This window comes from Rhinatrema bivittatum, chromosome 11 (genome assembly GCF_901001135.1).
Source record: "Rhinatrema bivittatum chromosome 11, aRhiBiv1.1, whole genome shotgun sequence".
Classification (NCBI taxonomy): Eukaryota; Metazoa; Chordata; class Amphibia; order Gymnophiona; family Rhinatrematidae; genus Rhinatrema; species Rhinatrema bivittatum.
In genome coordinates, this window is record NC_042625.1 from 72,699,219 (window position 1) to 72,721,466 (window position 22,248).

Genomic DNA, 22,248 nt, shown 5'->3' on the forward strand with positions numbered 1-22,248 from the left:
TTTCTGTGTGTGAAAATGTCTGGGAATTGTTGATGTGTGTCTCTTCCTCCCCCCTCCCCCTTCCCCCACAAACCACCAGAGCTGGAATGAGCCTGAAGCGTTGCAGGAAACCCTTACTGTACTATTTTTCCTGCCTCTTGCACCAGCCTGTTAAAATAAATTGAATATACTGCATTGGGACCTGCAAGCCAGCTGTGAGGTGGATGGCCAGGTTGCACTTTTCAAGTGCCTAGGAAGGGGTTGGCAGCTCTCAGTCCTGGAGTGTCAGAAATAGGTCTGATTTTCAGGATCTCCACAATGAATATGCATGAGAGAGATTTGCATATAGTGGAGGCCATGCCTGCAACTCTACCTCATGTATATTCAGGGCGGAGATCGTGAAAACCAGGCCCGATTCAGACACTCCAGGACTGGCATGGCCTCCCTAGGTTATACAATTTCCACTAGGTCTAAGGAACAGGGTTGCTCTTTTGTAAGGATGGAATAAACTGAGCTAAATTTACTTATCCCAAGGTCCCACCCTGACAGCCCGTAACAGATGCGGAGATTATAACTACTGTGGAAGATTATGAAGTGCCTTACCCTACAGGGAGAGAAGCAGTAGGAGAGAGGGCAATGGTTATTATATGAGCTGGTATCCCAGCAGTCCTGCCTTGTAGTTCAAGTTAATGTCAAAGATATTGTTTGGGGGCGGCATGATGTGAGAAGCTGCTAGGCAGTGAGTGACTTCTTGCGATGGGCCATGTGATAAGGGATTCCAGGAGTGATAAGAGCCTGCTGCATATATGAGGCAGAGTTAGGCTGTCACGTAAGCCCTGGGTGCTCTGGCACAGTGCTGCTGCTTCCTCCCTGGCCAGAGCAATTGCTTCAGCTCTCAGCTGCGGCAAAAGGGTAAGTGGGTTACAGAATATCCAATACCCAGTCTGGGTGTTTTCTATGGTCAGGAGGCAGGGGGTAGTTTGATGCAGAATGGGGCAAAAGGTGTTGCTAAATCTGGTTATGTACATGTTACTTTTTTGTCTACTATGTAAGAAGCTTCTGGCAGTTTGGCCCTCTCGTATACCCTCTGAAGGGGACGAGACAGCTTTGTAGGCACAAGGGGGCAAATCTTCCAGACCCCTCTATTAGTCCCTCCTACCTTCTCAGAGTCTACATGTCCTCTGACTTAACATGCTTCTCCATACGGCACTCTGATGTCTCTGCCGTGCAAAATGGTAGAAGCCATTTTTAAAACCAAAATCGCTGGCCATATGTATAGACAGGGCTTAATGGGGAAGCGACAGCATGGTGTTAGCAAAGGGAAGTCTTGCCTTGCTTATCGTAGATTTTATTTTTTGAAGGTGTAAGTAAAGTTTAGATAAGGGAGAGTCAGTTGAGCTGGTGTATTTGGATTTTTAGAAGACATCTGACAGTCCCCCCCAGGAACAACACCTCAGAAACTACAACGTGAGGGGTTAGGAGGCAATGTTCTATTGTGGATTGGTAACTGGATAAAAGACAGGTATGAGGATAGGACTGAAGGCTCAGTTTTGCAAAGCAAGAAAGGGCGGTGGTAGAGTAGCGCAGGGCTTGGTACTGGGAGCTGTGCTGTTTAACATACGCATAAATGATCTGAAAAAAGGACCAAGCAGTGACTTGATCAAATTAGTAAATGACTACAAAATTTTTTTAAGTTGTTAAAACAGCACGGGAGTGTGAGGAACGACAGAAGGATGTTGTGAGGCTAGGAGACTGAGTCTCTGAATGAGTGCTAAGTGATGTACATAGGGGAAAAATAAGCCCCACTCTAGGGACACCATGCTGGGTTCTGTAGTGGGAGTTACCACGGTGGAAGAGGACCTTGGTTGTCCTTGTGGACAATACCTTGAAATCCTCAGCTCAGTATGGAATGGTGGTCAAAAAAGCAAATAGAATATTAGGAATGGAGAATAAAATGGAAAAGATCCCTGTGTGACCACAGCTTGAGTATTTTGTGCAGTTCTGGTATAGTAGGACTAGAAAAGGTGCATAGGTTTGGTTACCACACAGAAGAACTGGAATTAAAAGTCTGGGCTGTGTTCTTTCTGTAGCTGCTCTCATCAGATATTTAAAGTATGCATCCTAAGGCAATAACAAGTTGGCTGTATTTTAGTAAGTAACGGGCAGATGTGAGCTGAGACTCCTGGTCGCAGGCATGACTGGTCGGCAGCAGGTTTATGCAGTTGCTCATGTGGCTAAAGAGAGAAACAGGAGGCTTAATGTAAGGGTTTGCTTCCTTATACTGATGTAAAAAGCATTTTAATCTCCCTTCACATTCTTGCGCTGGTAAGCTCCTGTCGACCTTATGCAGCCCTGTGTGGCGACAAACGCCACGGGTGGTCTTTAACACAAATCCTTCACCCACATTTTGCAGAGTCGAAGCTGTTCCAGCCTGTGTGCTTAGGCAGCCGCGATTCCAGCAGCAGAAGCCGAGTGCTCCCCCTGTCAGTTTTAGGGTCGCGCGCACAGCTATTTTCAGAGCCGCTGCGGAAGGTACCTAAGCCGTGCAGCCCCATAAAGTGGTCGGCAGGAAATCCCTCTTGCTGAAGCGCTGTCGCTCGTCCTGCTTTTAGCTGCCTTGCGAGGAGGCAGTCCTGGGAGCGAGTTTAGAACAGGTGCGGAAAAGGGGCCCGGATTCCATTTTCAAATCCGCAAGGGCAATTTTCTAAAGCCATTTACCTGGGTATAAATAACACAGAGCTCAACATTTACCCATGTGAAAAGGAGGTAGGCTCGGAGGTAGGGTTTCTCTTTTTTTTGGGGGGGGGGGGGGGGTAGGGCAGCAACAACGCATTTTCAAACCTATGCCTCTTTTTCCCTAAAAAAAAAAAATCTGTAGAAAAAGCCAGGGGGGGGGGGGGGTGGTCTGTAGGTTCGTTTTCCTTAGGAAAATTCCAAAGGGAGAGAATGAACCAGTGCAGTTTGCAGGTGAAAACCAGCCACTGACTTTGCAACTACCTGCCTACGTTTTAAAATTACCCCCCCCCCCCCAATGCATTAGTTTTCATTAAAAAAAAAAAAAAAGCAGAGGCAAATGTCTTTGCATGAATAGTGATGCAAAGCATAGGGATAAAAAGTACCCTTGAAGTTTGTCCCAATGCAGACAGTTTGAAAATTCCCCTCCCCCTGCCCAAAGGGATCATTAAAAAACGCTGAACTGGTATAGCACCTTTCATCCAAATTGACTCACAATGTGTGCCATAGGACTTTAGAAAGGAGTATGCAGCCACCTCTGGGTGGAGAGTCAGGCCAGCAATTTTATTTGCCTGGTCTGTGCCCCTGCTTCCAGAGGAGAAAAGTGCAAAAGTTGTGCTGTTGTTGTTTACCTAAAATTGCTTGCAGTGAGGCATGGGGAGTTAAAGTGATTTGCCCAAGATTACAGTCTGTGGCATGGCCAGGATTAGAATTCATGAGTCCCAAGAGGTTGAGAGCATTTGTCATATGGACCTGGCCACATCTCCTAATTTTCCTACTGCAGGGATGGCCAACTCTGGTTAAGAAATCCAAAACACAGAACGAGCTGGGGCTGCACTTTATATATCGGTTAATACACGACAAGCGTAGACAAAATCTCTTGTAGGTCCACCATTCTTTGCATAAATAATTTTATATTTTAATAGGGCAATTCCACTGTTTAAACACACAACCTTTCAATACAATTCCAATACAATACAAACAGTGGAGTTGCCCTATTAAAATATAAAATTATTTATGCGAAGAATGGTGGACCTACAAGAGATTTTGTCTGTGCTTGTCGTGTACCACCTCTGGTTAAGAGCCACCAAACAGGCCTTGTTTTCAGGATATCCAAAATGAATATGTATGAGGGAGATGTGCACACACTGCCTCCCTCGTATGCAAATATATGTCATGCCTATTCATGGCGAATAACCTGAAAACCAGACTTGTTTTTAGATCTTGAGGCCTGCAGTTGACCACACCTGCCCTACTGTTGGTAGAGTTTGCTTTCTGTAAGAATGTATTAACATGGCAAACTCTCTGCTAATGCTACAGAATAGCTTGTTGTAGGTCATTAAAATGTAAAATTGATTCAATGCCTACTACTCTGAGTTCTTCTTGTTTGTTCATTAGGTCCCTGAATTGGTTTTATGGCTTACGAAAATAGCACCTGTTCATACTTTTACAAATCTGATGCCACTCTCTTTCTCCTCATCTATGGCATGGTGGTCATCGTTGGCCTTCTTGGAAATTTGAGTGCCCTTGTAGTCATCATCTGGCAAATCAAGTGCAAGAACATCCTTGCTGTGTATCTGGCCAGCCTCTCCGTTTCAGACCTCCTCACTATCTTCATCCTCCCCATTGAGATTATCAACAGGACCAGCAAGGGCTTGTATTTTGGGGAACTTGGTTGCACTATCACAGCTGCCTTCTTTAACATCAATGTTTATGCCACCATGACATTCCTCAGCTGCATTGCCATGGACCGCTTCGTGGCAACTGTCTTCCCGCTGCAGTCCAGGTCATTGCGCAGTATGAAGGTAGCAGTACTGGTCAGTGCCCTAATCTGGCTCCTTGTCCTCCTCCTCTGCCTTCACCCCTTGCATCTAGTTCAAAACAAGCTCTATAACTCTAGCCAAAACTGTTCTAACACGCATCAGATGGATAAGTGGACAGCTCATCTCAACTATTTCCGCATCTTTGTTGCATTTCTGGTTCCCTTCTTGCTCCTTGTGTTCTCCTACTGCTCTATAATCCGGGTCATCCGCCGCAGCCCCAGCCTGCCGAGGGAGCAGAAATGTAAAATCACGGGCCTTCTCTTGGCCATGACAGTCATCTTTATCATCTGCTACCTCCCTTACCATCTGCTGCTCTTTGTTTACTCTTACTTCAGTGGTGGAGGTGCCGATGGTTGCCAAACGGAGTGTAGCATCTGCTTGGCTTACCAGATCTCCTTCACCTTGACCAGCCTCAGTAGCGCGCTGGATCCCTTTCTCAACATTTTCATCAGTAAAAGCATCAAACAAGATCTTTTGCAAGCACTACGAGCCATTCACCTCTCTAGTAGGATGCTTGTAAATCCAGATGAAACGTTGAGGCCACACAATTTGGAAACTACTTGTCAGGAACCAGCTTCAAGGTACGTTCCACCAGAGGCTTTAAAATCTGACCAGGGAAAGGGTGGTCTTTCCCCATGACTATTACTAATTCAGTGACAATGTTTTAACTCAGATAGACCAGGTGTGCTTTGACCACAGTTATATAATGTCACCCTTCCCAACGCCTCTCATTCTACTTTCATACATGTGCCATGGATTGGTCCGACTTTAGAAGGGCTGTTCACTCTCTGATTATGTTCTTTTGACCATCAGTGTGGCAGGGTCACAGAGCTGCACAGAACCCTCCCTCACCAAAGGAGTGTTACAGATGTTAACAGTGCACGGATAAAAGGCAGGGAAGCCACGTTCTGTATCTCTTCCTCCCTTTCCCCCACCCACACTGTCTTCCTCAAACAATAAGTTACGCAGGCACCCAAATCCTGCTAATTTAAAGGGGGAACGTCAAAAGTCGGCATGCGCATTGGACTTATTATGCATCCACCCTATTTTCTTCAAACCTCTGAGATGCACCTGCATCTCGGGCTGTGTGTACATCTCACGGCATTTCAAAAAGGGGTGGGGCATGGTCTGGGAGGGGCATGGATGTTCTGGGGTGGGGATGAGACATGTGCATATCTATCGATGCACCTGGATGTGCACGCAGGTCTCCTGCTGTGTATGTTTCCATCTGCTATGGAGGAGATGTAAATCAGCTGTTTCGGAGGGGTTTAGAGGGTCTGGAGTAACTAGGGGGGTTTGGAGGACCTAACTCATAGCTGGGTGCACTGCTGGACAAACTGGTGAAACCTGCAAGATGTGGATATGCGCCCTTTTTAAAATTCCTTGACTTACATGGTAGAAACAGCATTTATGTGCCTAGGTGCAGCCCATTTAAAATTGGGTGTGTACTTACTGTATTTATAACATGTATGCAAGTTATAGAATCACCACGTCCCTGGGCGCACACAGGTGCAAGTTTGAAAATGACTGTTCCTATGTTTAAAAGGAATGGGTCTGAATGCCATCAGTCTTCTATGCTGTCTCTTGGTGAAAAGACACAGGCGCACAGCCTGCTTAGGCAGGGGGTATTAGGGGTAGATTTCAAAAGGTCCTACCTGGCTAATTTCAGAAGTTAGCTAGCTAGACCCAACCTTTAGAAAGCAGCCTCCTGTACGGCAGCTTGCAAAGTGCAGGTAATTACAATAGGCACTCACTTTTGGCCACATAAATAAAAGGGTGCCTGAGGGTGCGCTGGGCTTGCCAATACATGTGCCCAGTTCTGCATGTCGGTCGTGTGCATGCACAGCTGGTGGAAGTACAAGCTGGTGCTTTGTACGTGTGCAACTTTTCAGCACATTTTCAAACAGAAGCTGAATGGCTTGATTTAAATGTACCCCGTATGCTTAACCACTCTGGCTGCGTATCAGAGTGGAAAGAAACAGAACACCAGAACTTAAAATATTGTTCCTTTCCCCTTTATTACATACAAAGGCGATAAGAAACTAGCACAGTCTGCCCCCATTCCATTTTTGGAAGGCATTTTGCAAGTGTGGCTATAGAACTGTATAGGTACCTTTTTTATATTTCTACAATGTATTCTGTTACTAGAATCACAGGGTTAGCCTTCCTACTTTCTAGCCTCCTAGCCTTTTACAATAAAAAAAAAAATACACTTCCAGTCCTGCTGAGAGCCCATTCGCAATGCTGCACATATTCCACTGTGTTTAAGTGCATGCTGAAGCGATGTGAGGAGGGAGTTTCTTTCAATTGCATGCAATCCTTTAGACTTGATTCTCTTGCTTGTTTTGGGGTCGTCCTGTTTGAAAGACAACCTCATAAAAATTTACAGCAAAATAAAAGCGCAAAAAAAAAAAAAGCATTAGCTTTTTTTTTTTTTTTCAGAAACAAAATATTTTGAATTTGTACATTATTTATGTAGGTTTTTTGAGACAGTGGGACATAACCAGAAGCAGTTAGGAGGAGGATGCTGGAGGGCTATGAAGGAAAATTAAAGGATACCTGCCTTTTGCTCAGGATGTAATTACATCTGCTAGGAAAGAGAGAACTGCCTTTTATTGCAGGTATATATATCCTCTGGGACTCTGTAAAGGAGACCTGCCTTTATTTCAAGGTGCAGCTGTATGTATTGTGGAAAGGAGACCTGCTTTCATCTGGGGCTGAAACCACGTGCATGGTGGAAGGCCATGGCTTCTTTTTATATTAATGTATGTATTTACCAGTGCTGAGATGCAACAGGGAAGATGGCAATGAGTGCAGGTGAACTGCAGAATAAAATCTAACAGAAGACTGAGCAACCAGAAAAGAATTACTTTGAGAACATTCGCGTGCAAACGTCCAAGTCTCTCGTTATTCATTCACGGGCGAGTGCCGTCGGACGCCCTGCAGTACTTTCTGCCTCATTTCTGTCTCCTTCCAGAAGCTGCAGGCAAGTAAAGCTCAGGGTACAAGTCTCTCACCCCTGCAAACAAACTGCCTGCCCTTTTTCTTCCCCTGCTCCTTCCATCTGGGTCCTTGCTGTCCACCCCAGTGTGTCCCAAGACGGCAGAGGGAAAGCGATGCTCTGGCTGGATTAGGCCCAGGCACCCGCAGGTTCCATCGGCCTACGTGAAAAAATGTCTTTCAAAAGTCCACATGCAATGTACAAAGCCGGGGAAAGGTCTCTCATAGGAGTGGCTTAAAAGTTCTGGGAAACGTGTGTGAATTTCTCACATCATGTGCAACTGAGGTTCCTGGTTTGTGAACGGCATTTCCCACAGGCACAGAATGGCAAGGAAAACCCCTCTGAGAAATTGTGCCCTATGTTATTTTCCAAACTTAAAACAAGGCATGTCAAAGGCTAGTGCTGCAAGATTCACTTTTTCTAGAAAAACAAACCATGTTACTAAGACCTTATCTGTTTGCTTTTGTAACAACTCTTGTTAAAACGGAAAATAAAATACACTTTTTAAAAGTGTATTTCATATAGTAGGCAGTGGCTTAGAAATAGTGAATTAAAATTCCTGGTGGCAGGGCAGTCACTCGACCAGTATTGGATGCACAGGCCATGAGAAGATGACAGTATATTTTGGGCTGATCTGTTCTCTTCTGTGAGATGTGCTAATTTGAACTGTGGTCCCCTCTTCACTGTCCAGGAGCAGCGTGTTCTGCTGGAAAGGACACCACGCTAGAGAGATGTTTCTGGGAGAAATCCAGCCCAGGAGCCCTGCTCAGATAGGCCACCACAAGGTCTGGCACACTTTTAAATCTGAATTGTTAAAATCTGATTATTGAGCTGTACAGAAGCATTAGACATAATGGGACTGTGTGGAATCCTGTAAGACAACTGAATTGCAGCGAGCATTGCCACCCAACCCTGATGGGCTGAGCCAGGCCTGCTTTTGTCCTGTTGCATCTATGTACTTGTAGTTCCTGCTTTTCTTAGGGCAACTGGAACTACAAGTCCCTGGATCCAGCAGGGTTGAAACTGCAAGCAGCTCAGTCTGACAAAGATGATCTAGGTCCATGTGGGCACAAAAGCCTCAGAGACAGAGACTGTATATAGCAGCATAAACAAGAGGCTGAGAAACAGAACCCAAACTTAACTCAGAACATAGCACCTGCACTCTCTCACCTCTCTAACAAGGAAACAAATCTTAACGTGGCTGGGCAGGGCTCCCAGTTTCCCCTTGGTTCTGCATTGGGATAGGGGGGAAAGGAGATGAGGGTGCCTGTTCTAGGGCTGTGTTCATTTCTTCCTGCTCGAAGCACTGGGCCTGCGATCGGGATCTCGCTTCAGATTGCCTTCATCGGTGGAAGAGGTTGTGAGGAGAGCCTGACCCCACCTAGCAATCTCGGCGTGCTCTGAGACACAAGTGGAAATGGCTTGGATCCAGGTCTTCATCTCATCCTGTGAGGGGGGGAGGAGAAAGAGACAAAGCACCTGTGAGCATTTGCAGCAATCCAAGAAACGGCGCACTGTTGTGACATTATAAAAACCTTTGAAATGTAGTAAGCTCTAAGTGTCGTGTCACTGAGACGTGTACATACAGCCAAGTCCCTGCTATCAGCCAGAATAGGCACATCCTTTTATATAGCCAGACAATAACCACATCTCTTCTTTGGCAGTGGGCCCCTCTGGATCGGTTCCTACATGCACGTGATATAAAAGGCAAACCACACTGGTGGTTCTGGGTCCAGCAGCAGCAGCAGGAATGCCATAGGGAGCATCCACCTACTTGAAGGGGAGGGGGAAGACTCTGTCAGTGTTTCCCCCTCCTCCTGCTGCTGGCAGGAGGAAACGGTGCCTGCCTCCATCTGCCCTCCAACCTCCTGCTTCAAGTTCTGCTGCAGTAGGTGCTGGGCACTGCTGGCAGGTCCTACAAAAACAGCTGCTGTGCCACTCCTACTGCAGCACATGAGCCACAAGGGGAGGAAGAACACAGCTAAGCATCCTTTCCTCGTGCTGGCAGGGCAGCAAAGAAAGGAGAATGTGGGCCAGGAGAGGACATGGACCGGAACAAGGGGGATGAGGAGGACTAGAGTGGTGGCCCAATTCTGTACTCGCCCTGCCCCCCCCCCCCCCCCCCCCCCCCCCGCATATGCCCATGACTAGAGCTTTGCTCACCCTGCCTCATTTTCTTCTATCTGAACTGGTCAGGCAAAACCCCCCCAATGCCAGATCCAGTTTGTTCCCTTGATAGGACTGACTAAATCAGCAACTTACACTCCTGTCCCAGTTCCCGTCCCTAACTCAGGAACCAGAAACATGTAATGTATATAACTCTTTGAAGAAAATAATCCTTGGCAAGAACATCTTACCTCATCCTTTGCTTGGAAGAGAAATTCGCTGCCTTCCTGTGTCCTGTAACAAATGGGGTAGAGATTTAGAATCATAAAGGAAGCAGGTGAGAATGGACCTCGAGGGGTCACCTATAAACCTAGAGAAATGGGGTTAGAGGAGCCTCTCTTCCTCTTCCCCAGTCACCTCTAGAATCACAGGAAGCTAGGGTAGGGAGGGGTCTCAGGAGATCAAGTAGAATCATAGAATGGGCCGAGAAGAACTTTGATAAGTCACCTAGCATCCTTCCGTGATAGAGTAGGGAGAGACCTTGGGAAGTCACCTAGAATTCTAGATAGGCCAATAAAGGATCCCAGGAGATCATCTAGAACCATAGAATGGGCCGAGAAGAACTTTGATAAGTCACCTAGCATCCTTCCACGATAGAGTAGGGAGAGATCTTGGGAAGTCACCTAGAATTCTAGATAGGACAATAAAGGATCCCAGGAGACCATCTAGAACCATAGAATGGGCAGGAATTTCAGAGGCCATCTAGAATCTTAAAAGGCTAGGGCAGGGAAGGACTTCAGGTGGTCATCTAGAATTGTTGAGGGATCATGTGGGGAGGGACTTTGGGAGGTTACCTTCCTAGGTGGTCACCTAGAGCCTGAAAAAGACAGGACAGGAAGGGATCTCAAGAGGACATCTAGTCCATCTCCTTGCCTCCAAGCAGAATCTGCTGTACCTAAGCCCATCACAGCCAGATGTGTTAAAGCCTTCAGTAATGGAGATGCCACCTCCTCCCAAAGGAAACAATGATTAGTTTTTGTGTGGATCCTGCAGTCGCACGGGGCCGTAAACTCATTTTCAAAGGGAAACTCCTCGCGGTCTGGAAAATATCCACTGAAAGACTGAAATCTCTGTGGGCACATTCATTCCCCCAGTTTAATACCATCCACCATTTTTGTGGGCGGGTGAAAAGTATGCATGCTGTGCTTGCATATAGGGAGAAGGGGCATTTTAAAAACATGTTTTTACACAGGTAAACATTTGTTTACCCATGTGAAGACTTCTGATTGCTAATCCCACTTGAAAGCCCCTGTTTTATTCACATGGACACCTCCTTTGCAATCAGCCTTCATCAGCTGTCCTCACTACAGGATCTAATATAGTTCATAGTCTTAGCGCCTCCTTCTTGAGCGGTGCTGAAGAAGAGACCTCCTTTAGTTCAGGATGAGCCCTTCAGTCAACCTTCCAAAAACATCATCAAAATCGGGCAGAGGAATCCAGAAGTTGAGCACTGCATCCACTAAGCAGGGCCTGCTGAGAAATCTGCCTTCTCCTCTTACCTCAGTTTGAAGACGTGTTTCTTCTTTTTGTAGTCGGTAGCGACATCACATGTGGCATTGTTCAGGTTCAGCAGGGGCTCCCCACCATAGGTGCTACCAGAGCTGGGACCCTTGGTGTCCTTGTAAGTTCCCAGATCACCTTTGCTCAGAACACAGTAGAGGTTTACCCAGGATCTAGGAAGAGAACGCAAGATGTGAAGGCAGTCTGGAGCTCAGTGCGGTCTTTTTGTTCAAATCAGGCCGTGGTGCGCTTTGCCACAGCATCACCTCAGATACAGCTATTTATTTCTAAAATTTTACTTATTACAGTTTTGATCTTGCTGTCCAAATAATGACGAAGATGGCTCCCAACATAGGGAGGGTAATTTTCAAAGGGAGCTCTGTGGATAAAACAGTATTTTAAGCACAGAAAAGGCTTTTTACAAAATGGCCTGCCCAATATGTGGGGAAACTTATGTGAGTCTGTCCTGTTTGCGCGTAGGTTTTTGCAGACTGAGCCGAAGCATTCCTGGGGTTGAAGTTTGGACTTACATGCATACTTTTGGAAAATTTGTGCAGATGATTTAGCAAGCAGAACGTGTGCAGGCAAATCTGGTGGGATCATTCTCAAAGCAGACATAGGCACATAAGCCTGCTTTAAACCTGCTGTAACTTATGTTTGTATTTGCCAGATAAGTTATGTGCTGTGTTACATAATTACCCCCAGAATGTGGCCAACGCTACAGGTCTGTGACCTGGCAAGATGCTTCTGGAGCATGAGAGAGAGGATCGAGGATTTTTTTCTAATGATCGGCATCATCTAATTGCAGTTGGATAAACGGAGGCAAAGAGAGATAAAGTGACTCAGCCTGAGGTCACACACAGAATCAGTGATAAAGCTAGGAGGAGAATTATGGCTCAGGAAGATTTAAAAAACTAAGACAAAAACAGAGTCAAATTTACATTCCAAGTACTCAGGGACTTCTACTTGTCGGCTATTATCATGAGAACATATCCCTGCAATGAATGCTGACCCTAAGGTCCTTGGCAGGGATGAGTTCAGGACATGCTTGGTGTATAGATAGGTGCAATACCTATTTGAGGCCTTCTTATTTGGTCCCTCCAGTTCGTGCTTGCGCAACAGGAAGCCCTCTTGCTGGACAGTGTGTGTGGGTGGTGGGGGAGGAGGCGCGTTACTCTGTGCTGGAGCTGAGCGGGAGCGCCTTGTTTCTCCCGGGGGCTGGTTAGGATCTTTGGGCCGAGGCCTCCTCCTGGGCTTCGGTCTGTCTCTGGCTCGGGGCCTGTCCGGCCTCGGCGTTCTTTCTGGAAACTTGTCAATGCCATTGGGCAAGCGAGCTGGAGACTCCCGGTCACGAGACTGTCAAAGAGGAGCGAGAGAGTCAGCTGTCGTAAGGGTAGCACAGGATCATCACAATCAGGCAGCGGCATAGCCAGAATGGAATTTTTTTTGGGGGGGGAGGGCCCAAAGTTAACATGGGTGGGCAGTAGACATTCAGGTCCAGGCCCTACAATTGTACTCTTATTGATAAATAATGCCTTAGCATGCACCCTACAATGCATTTCTAAGGAGTCTGCAAGAGCTGCCATGCATCATGAGTGACATTTTCTAATATTTTAATTCTATTATTTCAAGCAATTACCAACTTTAAAAATGCCTTATTAATCTGGATTAAATTTGTTATATTTATTGCAGTTTATAAATATGCAATATCAAGTAAAAAAGTAAACAAAGAACATTTAAGAGAAACATCACATCCACTCACGTAATAAAAAAAAATATCGACGTATTCTTTTATGAATCCTCTTTCCAAAAACACAGAGAACATCATCAGTACAATGAAACAGCAATAATCACAAGAATCGTAAGAAGTTGAGATTTGCAATAGGTGTACACCAGACGTAAACCCAACATTAAAGCAGCTTAAAGACTGATGCAGATTTTCAGATTCTCACCTGGGCTGCTTCTTTCTCCTGAAGCTGCTCCACAATGTCCGCCAAGGTTGCTTTCCTGCCAACACACGAGAGAGAAAAACATTGACGGCTCTTTCCCAGGTGAGCAGGGGAGGTGGGGTGAAAGGGCGTTCCACTCTCAATGATAACCTGGTCAGGTACTGATCTGTGCACGGTGCTATTTATAACACCTTCTAAGAAAATATGGCTGCCCCCAGAGAATGAAAAAAAAAAAAGGCACACAGGGCCCCTTGCCTGCTGGCCCAGTGACAATGCAACTAAGCTGCTCCCCTGCAGCTAGAAAAATAAATCAGCGATGCCAGGGGGCGACACCATCCAAAGGCACCAAGATGGAAAACCCTCGCCCGGATAGCTGCTCATGGCCCTTCCCACGCAGCTACCCACCATGCAAGTCTCTTCAGTCTAACTAGCACGGACTCCCAGTGCAAGTTCATTTAAAATGTTAACATAACTGGATTGGTCCAGTTTATCTGATGGATAAGTCATCCAAGGTAAGAGTTGTGTTCCAGTCAGGATGCACTTTTGGTCATTCTTTCAAGGAAATGGGACGAGTCTGCTGGTGTGCCACAGTTTTTTCAGTAGCGGCCTCGTTGTGCAATGTTAGATCAGGGGATATGAGATCAGAACTGAATTATTGTAAGTTTTGAAAACTAGTGAAGACCTGTTTTTTTTTTTCTTTGGTTCCACAACTTGGGTGATAGGTTAATGGGACTTCTGTTAGGTTGAGATTAAAGGGAGGGCATTCATCTTGGCTTAAAGTTTTAGAGCAGTTTCATGAGGTGCTCAATTTGGGTCTCTTTTGCCATAATCTGAAATCTCTGGCAGGCCTTTCTATGTTGTTTTGATGAAGGTTTGACTTGTTTTGTTCTATGTTTTGTGTTGCTGCTATTTTTAGCTATTTGTATTTTTATGATAACTTTGTATATCATTTCAAGGGGTCAGTTGCTGGTTGGGGAGGCAATTAATGAATATTTTAAATAAAGAAATAAAATACATAGAAGCTAAGCTTCAACTGTAAGGGAACTCCAAGGATTGTGTGGCTGATGTATCCTGCTGTCTACGGAGAACAATTGTTACAAATGCGCAATTTAGCTTTCTCTGTGGCCAAGCAGGATAAAGTCAGCCACATGCATAGGGACTCCCACGCTGAGGATTGCATATGATTAGTTTATTGTTTTGCATGTTAGTAGTAGATCATTGCAACCAATATTTACCGTCAGAAGATGAAGGGCAGTGAAGGAGTTAAACAAGCTTTGCAGAACTACCTGTCCAAAACTGTCTTGCCAGGAAGCATTTTCTAAGCAATAACGAACAGTGAAAATATGGATGGAAGACCAAGTAGCAGCCTTGTAGATATCTTCAATGGAAGGAGAGTGACGAGGTGAAAAGGGAGCTGCTGTGACCCTAATCTGATGGGCTTTCGTCTTAGTTTGGAAATGATGTCCTGACTGACTGTAGCAGTAAGAAATGCAATTAGAGATCCAAGTTGAAAGAGTCCTTTTTGTAACAGATAAATCCTGCTTAACTGTGTTAGAAGAAATGAACAGCTGTGAGGATTTCTAGTGGGAATTTGATTTTTCCAAATAGAAAAGTAATGCTCTTCTGCAGTCTGATACATTGAAATCGTCGGCTCGGTGTGCTGTGGCAATCAAAAAAGCAAACAGAATGTTAGGAATTATTAGGAAGGGAATGGTTAATAAAACGGAAAATGTCATAATGTCTCTGTATCGCTCCATGGTGAGACCGCACCTGGAATACTGTGTACAATTCTGGTCGCCACATCTCAAAAAAGATATAGTTGCACTGGAGAAAGTGCAGAGAAGGGCGACAAAAATGATAAAAGGGATGGAACAGCTCCCCTATGAGGAAAGGCTAAGGAAGTTAGGGCTGTTCAGTTTGGAGAAGAGATGACTGAGGGGGGGATATGATAGAGGTCTACAAAATCATGAAAGGATTTGAACAAGTTAATGTAAATCGATTGTTTACTCTCCTAGATAATAGAAGGACTAGGGGGCACTCCATGAAATTAGCAAGTAGCTCATTTAAAACAAATCGAAGAAAATTCTTTTTCTCTCTGCGCATAGGGGTAGATTTTAAAAGAAGCGCGATCAGCCTACTTTTGCTTGCGCATCAGACTCAAGCAAAAGTACGCTGGATTTTAGTAGATACGCGCGGAGCCGCGCATATCCACTAAAATCCTGGATCGGCGCGCGCAAGGCTATCGATTTTGTATAGCCTGCGCGCGCCGAGCCGCGCTGCCTCCCCCCGTTCCCTCCAAGGCCGCTCCGAAATCGGAGCGGCCTCGGAGGGAACTTTCCTTTGCCCTCCTCTCACCTTACCCTCCCTTCCCCTACCTAACCCACCCACCAGACCCTGTCTACACCCCCCCCTTACCTTTGTCGGGGGATTTACGCCTCCCGGAGGGAGACGTAAATCCCCGCGCGCCAGCGGGCCTGCTGCGCGCCGGGCCGCGACCTGGGGGCGGGTATGGAGGGCGCGGCCACGCCCCCGGGCCGTAGCCACGCCCCGTACCCGCCCCCAAAACGCTGCCGACACGCCCCCGGAACGCCGCGACGACCGGGCCCGCCCCCCGACACGCCCCCAACACGCCCCCCTCCGAGAACCCCGGGACTTACGCGAGTCCCGGGGCTCTGCGCGCGCCGGGAGGCCTATGTAAAATAGGCTTCCCGGCGCGCAGGGCCCTGCTCGCCTAAATCCGCCCGGTTTTGGGCGGATTTAGGCGAGCAGGGCTCTGAAAATCTACCCCATTGTTAAGCTCTGGAATTCATTACCAGAGGATGTGGTTACGGTAGTTAGAGTAACTGGGTTTAAAAAATGTTTGGATAAGTTCCTAGAGGAGATGTCCATAAACTGCTATTAATTATTAAGCAATAGTAGCTTGAGATTTATTTAATGTTTGGGTACTTGCCATGTTCTTATGGCCTGGATTGGCCACTGTTGGACACAGGATACTGGGCTTGATGGACCCTTGGTCTGATCCAGTATGGCATATCTTATGTTTTTATGTTCTTATGAGCCTGCTTGCTCTTATTGGTGTGTGGTCTCAAAAGTAATGTTGGTAATGTAATGGATTGATTTAAATGGAATTAGGAAACCACTTTTGGGAGAAATTTAGGATATTTGGGGGAGTAAATCTAAAATTAATTCGATATCCTGCTATATGATCTTGAGTAGCTAATGGTCATCATCAAAGACAATGGTGCTTTGAAATACTAAATCCTTCCCTCCACACAGTGGTTGGAAAGGTCCACTTTTTAAAAAATATTAGTTTTTTTTCACCAACCTCAGTTTCAGGAGACTCTAGTAATGGACACTTCCACCCAAGTTGGGAGCTCATCTATCAGGAAATCTTGTCACGAGAAAAGAAATTACTGCATGTAAACCAACTAGAATTGAGGGCAATTTTTAATGCTCTGAAAGTGCTCATTCCGTGACTGGAATACAAGTTAGGGTTGATTCAAACAGACAATCAAGTAGCAGTGATGTGGACCCTTTCTGGAAGTAGATGGTGTTCACTTGTAGCCACTGAAAGAGTAGGATCCCACTGTCTCTTTTATTTTCGGTCCAAAGAGATTTTTGCCTGTGCATGCAGCATCTGCAAACTTCTCATGTACATCTTCATGGAGTCCTGAAGTGCATATCCAAGCCAGTCTCTTGGCCTCAGTAGCCAGTGCTGAAGTTCTGGAAGCGGTATCATACGTCAGTCTGATTAGATGCTTTCCAGATTCTCCACTTTCTAGAATTACTAAAAATAATTGATCCATTTTATCTACTGGAAGTGTTTCTGCCATGGACTGCAGGTTACGATTCCTCCTGTAGTTGGAGCTATGGGAGGCCTCTCACCTTTCTCTGGAGGCCGCTCCGAAGCCAGGGTCTCGCCTGATCTGGTTGCCCAGGTTTTGCACCATGGCCTGGGAGGCCTTCAACGTCCTCGGGGCCTGCCTGAGGCCTGCTTCAGTCTTCGCCTGGAATTCCTGGTTTGGGCCACGCCCTTCTCCCTAGGGGTTGGCCCGCAGCTCTTCTCTCCAGTTATAGGGCCAGCCAGGTGTGATCCATCTGAACTCCTCCCAGGGAGTTGCTTGTTCCTGTCCTATAAAAGGACTTCCTCTTCACTCAGTCCTTGCTTTGGCAATGGCGCTAGTCTACCGAGGCTGTGTCTCCCTTGGACTTCCTGATGTTCCTGCTTGTTCCTGATGTTCCAGGATGTGTGACCCATGCCTCCGAGAGTTCCTGCTTCTGTTCCAAGTTCCTAGACTCTTGCTTCTGATTCCTAGTTCCAACATTGGAGGACCCGAGGGATTTCCACTACCCGATGCTGAGTGACTTCCTGAGCTTCTCCCGCTCTTCTCGTGGTCCGTGACCAGCCTCTTGGCTGTGTAGGGCACGAAGGAGACAGTGTGGTCCGCGACCGTCCATTGGGGCCGCCTGTTGGCAATGGATTGGTAGGGCGCCTGAGGGTCCTGGTCATCCCTCTTGTTCCTGTCTTCGTCCTGAACTCCTCTGTGCTTTGCTCCAAGTTCCAAGGCCTTGCTTTCTCCGCTTCAGTCCTGTGCCAACCTGACCTCCGTCCGGCCTGCCGCCTTTGCTGCTCCCTGCGGCAGGTCTGAAAGGGCTGGGAACGGTCGAGGACTGTTCAGAGACCACCATAATAGTGTGGCCTCCCGAGGCATGTAGGTCGGCGGAGTGGCCGGGACCTGGACCGTCTTCAGCACTGCAAGGGCACACCTCACGTCTCTTCCACCTAGAGAGCCTTGGTATGCCAAGCCTCGAGTGCTTGCTCGAGACTGATGCTAGCCATAACACTGCAATTTTTGCAGGCACGAATATACTGGTATATAGTGTACCCTATAAAACTGATGAGCCACTATTCAGGAACTGAGAAAGGCTGCTTGAAACACTGCCTTTGCCAAGTTATCCAGCATCCTGCCATTTTTCCCAGGAGGAACATTAGAATGTATTTTAGAGCATTTAGCGTTGTTTTTTTTAAAGCAGACTCCACTGCTACTGATTGTTTGGGAGCTGGACCCTGTGATGTCAAGGACATAGTTGAACTCTGTATTTCAGATCTAATTTTCTCGTTCAGGAAGGGCAGACAAATGTGTTTGCCACAATCTTGCTTGAAGCTCCTGAAGAGGTCTGTGCATCGAAACTGCTCTAGTTGCTTAGGTGATTGAATGTATTTGAGCAACCTAAACATGACTTCTCTAGGATCTGCCTCTTCTTGTAAATTGAATGGAATTTCTTTGGCTATTTTTTTATACAAAGACAGGGTATCTGATGCCCTCAGAAGTACTCCTAGGATGCTGAGGGGATGGGGGCCAACGGAACGGTATGACAGAGAGGCATAAAATGACCCTGAGCCTTTCTGTGAATCAAACAATACAACAGGAGGGTCTTCCGGTGTTGTCCTATCTTTTGAAGAAGGTGAGTTTGGATCTTTTCATCTCCACATTGATAAGGAAGAATAGAGGACTGGCAGTCTAACTTGGAAGCCATAGGTCCCAGAACTGAAGACATTCGTTTCAGTGGAGGAGGTGGAAGTAAGCTTGGCACACCAGTAAAGTACTTGTTTACAAACTGGACCCCGATTCTTCCTACAAAGGAATTGGTGGGGCAAAACCATCTGATTCTGGAACCAGATTTGGTATAGGCAGAGGGATTTCCATTTCTCAGGCAAAATTTCTATCTGTTTTGTTTGTTCGGCATTGAAAGATGTGTCTCAGTGCCGAGAAGACTTGTGCACCAACAAGTCTCCTGTGCCTATATTAGTGGATGGCGCTGGTGGAATATCCATTGCCAAAGAAAGATTCGGTTCATGGTGCCAGTCTCTGTGCCGATCTCTTGCTATACGCTGTAGAGCACTTTTTGTCCTGGTCTGCACTGATGATTCCTGTCAGCACGGCTCCAACATCCATCAGGGCTGTTCAGTGAAACTTATCTCCCTCTTTACTGGATGAGGAATGGCACCTGGGCTGAGATTGTGCCAAATAATAGGGCTAAGCATGAGAGATCTCTGCCTTTTTACATTTTGGCAAAGGACCCTCGGTTCTTTAGGTACAAGTCTGAGGAGTCTCCAGAACTTCGACCTTCTGACTCTTGGAGACATGCAAGCGCAAGTGGGGCAATCTGGCCCATCGTGAGCGCAGCCCGGCTACTTAATGCACTGATCATGCCGGGCTGTTAAGGACATTTTCCAAGTGCAGCGAGGACCTGTCTTAAAGCCCAGCTTCATCAACATCTTGAAGACGACTGAAGCAAGGTAGACCTCAGTTTTGAAAAATTAAAATTTTTAATTAGCCACACTAATTTTTTTATTTTTTTTTGGGGGGGGGGGGGACTTGCAGCAGGAAAAGAGAAACAATAAAATAACCAATAAGTATTAATGAAAAAATTTGGCAAATGGTGAAGAGAGAACAAAAACAGATCCATTTGCACGAATGGAAAAAAAAAAAAAGACAGAGGAGACTCGTATGGAGGGTGATTGCGCAGGAAGCTCTGCACACGCTCAGAAACAGCTCCTTGGTCTTTCTGAGCTCTGAGAGAGCTCTTCCCATCTCGGCATCATCAAATATCATCATCCACTTGTGTGACAGGTTGCAAAGGGACCTGGATTTGATTCCCTGCTCAGGCCTTCCACTCCCTGGATGAGCCGGGCTGGGGATGCTACGGAGGCAGCAGTCAGAGTCCTTGTGCTTGGGGAGGGCGCAGCACGTAAGGAGTCTCAGTCATAGCATAATGGTGACACCTAGTGGATGGATTTAGGGCTCGCAATTGTAAGATTCCTGGAGAAGCCCTGGTGCGTGCCCCCACTGGAAGAAGGCTACTGCAGGGACTAGGCTAAATGGGTTTGGGGGGGGGGATTTAAAATAGGAGGAAAGCCCCAAGTGATTGCACCATAAGATTCATGGTGCCAAAGCCCAACAGAGGCTGCCTTAAATTCAGTTCGATGCTCAGTGAAGTAGGAGGAATCTGCCAGGCAAATAGAAAATATAACAAAGAAAAATCAACCTAACAAAAAGCAATAAAACTTCAAAGTATACGGACAACATAGTACTTGCAGTAAGTATTTTTGCATATTGCTATGTTATCTAGATCCACAGAAAAACAGCGGTTCCCAAACCTGTCCTCAGGTAAACTCAGCTGTTTGGAGGCAATGCATGCAAATATCTCTCATGCAAATTCATTGTGGATGTCTTGAAAATCCGATTGGCTATGGACCGGGTTGGGAATCACTGCTCTAGAGGCCATCTAGAGTAAGATAGGGTGGAAAGACTGTGCTCCCTGCTTTCTCCATTTTGTGTCCTTACCCCTTCTTGTCAGACTGGTCGTGCCTGGGAGTCTCCTGCTCACTGGACTCCTGCCGCTCCAGCCTCCTCTCCTGACGCTCTCGCCTCCTTTCCGTCTGTTCCTGTCGGGGAGTGTCGTGTTCGCTGGACTCCTGCCTCTCCAGCCTCTTTTCGTGCCTCTCCCGCCGCCGCTCTGCGTGCTTGCTCTCCGGGGTCTCGGCACTCTTTGCGCTGGGCATCTCTTGGGCCGGCAGCTTGGGCTCCAGCCTGTCTGGTTTGAGGCTTTCCTTGGCCGGTGCTTTGACTTCTGCCTTTTCCTGAAGGCCCGGCGTTTTGGTGTCCAGGGATGGCTCCGGACTGTCCTGCACGCGGTCTATTTTCGGTTGCAGCCGCTCCGGTTTCATCTCTTGCCGCACATAGGCCACCTTTGGCTCCAGCCTTTCAGGTTTTGCTGCCTTTGGGTCTGGGTGGACGCCGTTCAGGATGGGCTGCACTTCAAGCCGTTGGCTCAGCCCCGGCTTCTCGGGCCTGAGCTCGGACTTCGCATAGATTGTCGGGTGGAGCAACGGAGGTGTTTTAAGTGTGGCTTCCATTGGGTCCCCAGAAAACTTGCGTCCCAGCAGGGGTGTGGCTGGCTGCTTGCTCTGCTCAGCTTTCAATTTCTCCAGCTAAAGAAATAGCACAGTCAGCACGCTCAGCTTGCACAATTTGTCTATCTTCTGCTCTATGACTTCTCTGCCTACTCCTTCCAACCTGGCTCTCATCAGGAAGCCATCATGCCCAGTCTCTCTCCTTATCACTCCTCATCTGGCTCTCGTCAAGAAGTTCTCATGCACAGTCCTCCTTTACATCTGACTCTCATCAGGAAACCTTCATGTGAGGCCTCCCTCCTTACTTCTTCCCACCCAGCTCTCATCAGGGAACCATTATGTAAGGTCTTTTTCTAAACTCTTTCACATTCAGCTCTCATCAGGGAACCCCTATGTAAGATCTCTCTCCTTATTCTCTCCCTTCCATTGGGAAGCCATTTTTATTTTTTCAAATCCTAGATTCTATTTGATAACCTTCCTGTACCCAAAAGGATTATGAAAAAGTGCATGAGAGCACCCTGCAAAGGCTATGTAAACTCCTGGCAGATCCAGACAGCAGACAGTGAACAACAGCTCTTCCAAGGGGGAGAGGAGGGAGCCATGTCTCATCCCAGGGCCCTCCTTCCTTATCGTGTACATACCGTAGTGAGGCGCCGCAGGGAGCTGAATCGCTCTTCCCAGGCTGCTGCCGTTCTGCGGAAGGCCTCGTGCCGGCGGATCAGTTGCTCCACCTCGTCTACGCTGTTCCCCAGTTCCCGGCTCTTCAGAATGGGCTCCTGGGCTGTTAGCCAGGCATCAGCTACCACGGCTTCCTGGGCAAACTGATGAACTTCCAGCACTGAAGAGAGAAGAAGACAGAGCTCGGATGGAAGCTGAGGCAGTGCGAAAGGCCTCTGTGCGCGGACCTCTTCGTCATACCTCCCCCCTTACTATTAAACCCGTTTCTCTGTACTTAATTCCTTAACAATACCCTTATTCTCCGATAGTGAAACTGGTTTGATTTGTCACATTACACTTAACGTTTAAACCAAGACCTAAAATCATGTCCCAGTACTAGCACTTTAGAACAACAGATGCAGCCACCATCAGGACGGATGTCAAGATGGTTAATTTCAGCCCCAGGTTGAGGCACACGACTCCTGCTAAAAGAAAGCACTGAATGCCGAAGCAGTCATTAAA

At 46.9% G+C, this 22,248-nt stretch overlaps 2 protein-coding genes across 2 annotated transcripts in view; one reads left to right on the forward strand and one right to left on the reverse strand.

Moving 5' to 3' along the window:
• Positions 1 to 2,885: 2,885 nt before the first annotated feature.
• LOC115073533 (ovarian cancer G-protein coupled receptor 1-like) lies at positions 2,886 to 5,641 on the forward strand. Its single transcript, XM_029572035.1, has one exon. The coding sequence runs from the start codon at positions 4,128 to 4,130 to the stop codon at positions 5,172 to 5,174; it is 1,047 nt and encodes a 348-aa protein (XP_029427895.1). The 5' UTR covers positions 2,886 to 4,127; the 3' UTR covers positions 5,175 to 5,641.
• A 903-nt stretch (positions 5,642 to 6,544) lies between these two features.
• The window catches only part of SPTBN4 (spectrin beta, non-erythrocytic 4), a 114,076-nt gene continuing 98,372 nt past the window's right edge, over positions 6,545 to 22,248 (reverse strand). The window contains exons 29-35 of the mRNA XM_029571090.1: positions 21,711 to 21,907; positions 20,501 to 21,147; positions 13,155 to 13,209; positions 12,275 to 12,558; positions 11,202 to 11,375; positions 9,894 to 9,936; positions 6,545 to 8,982 (exon numbers count right to left, since the gene is read on the reverse strand). Of these exons, the coding sequence (XP_029426950.1) occupies positions 8,821 to 8,982; positions 9,894 to 9,936; positions 11,202 to 11,375; positions 12,275 to 12,558; positions 13,155 to 13,209; positions 20,501 to 21,147; positions 21,711 to 21,907 (1,562 nt within the window). The 3' untranslated portion in view covers positions 6,545 to 8,820. The remainder of the gene's footprint in view (positions 8,983 to 9,893; positions 9,937 to 11,201; positions 11,376 to 12,274; positions 12,559 to 13,154; positions 13,210 to 20,500; positions 21,148 to 21,710; positions 21,908 to 22,248) is intronic.

Bases quoted from the DNA above. Each gene is read 5' to 3' on its own strand.
- LOC115073533 (XM_029572035.1), top strand. From the start codon at position 4,128: ATGGCTTACGAAAATAGCACCTGTTCATACTTTTACAAATCTGATGCC.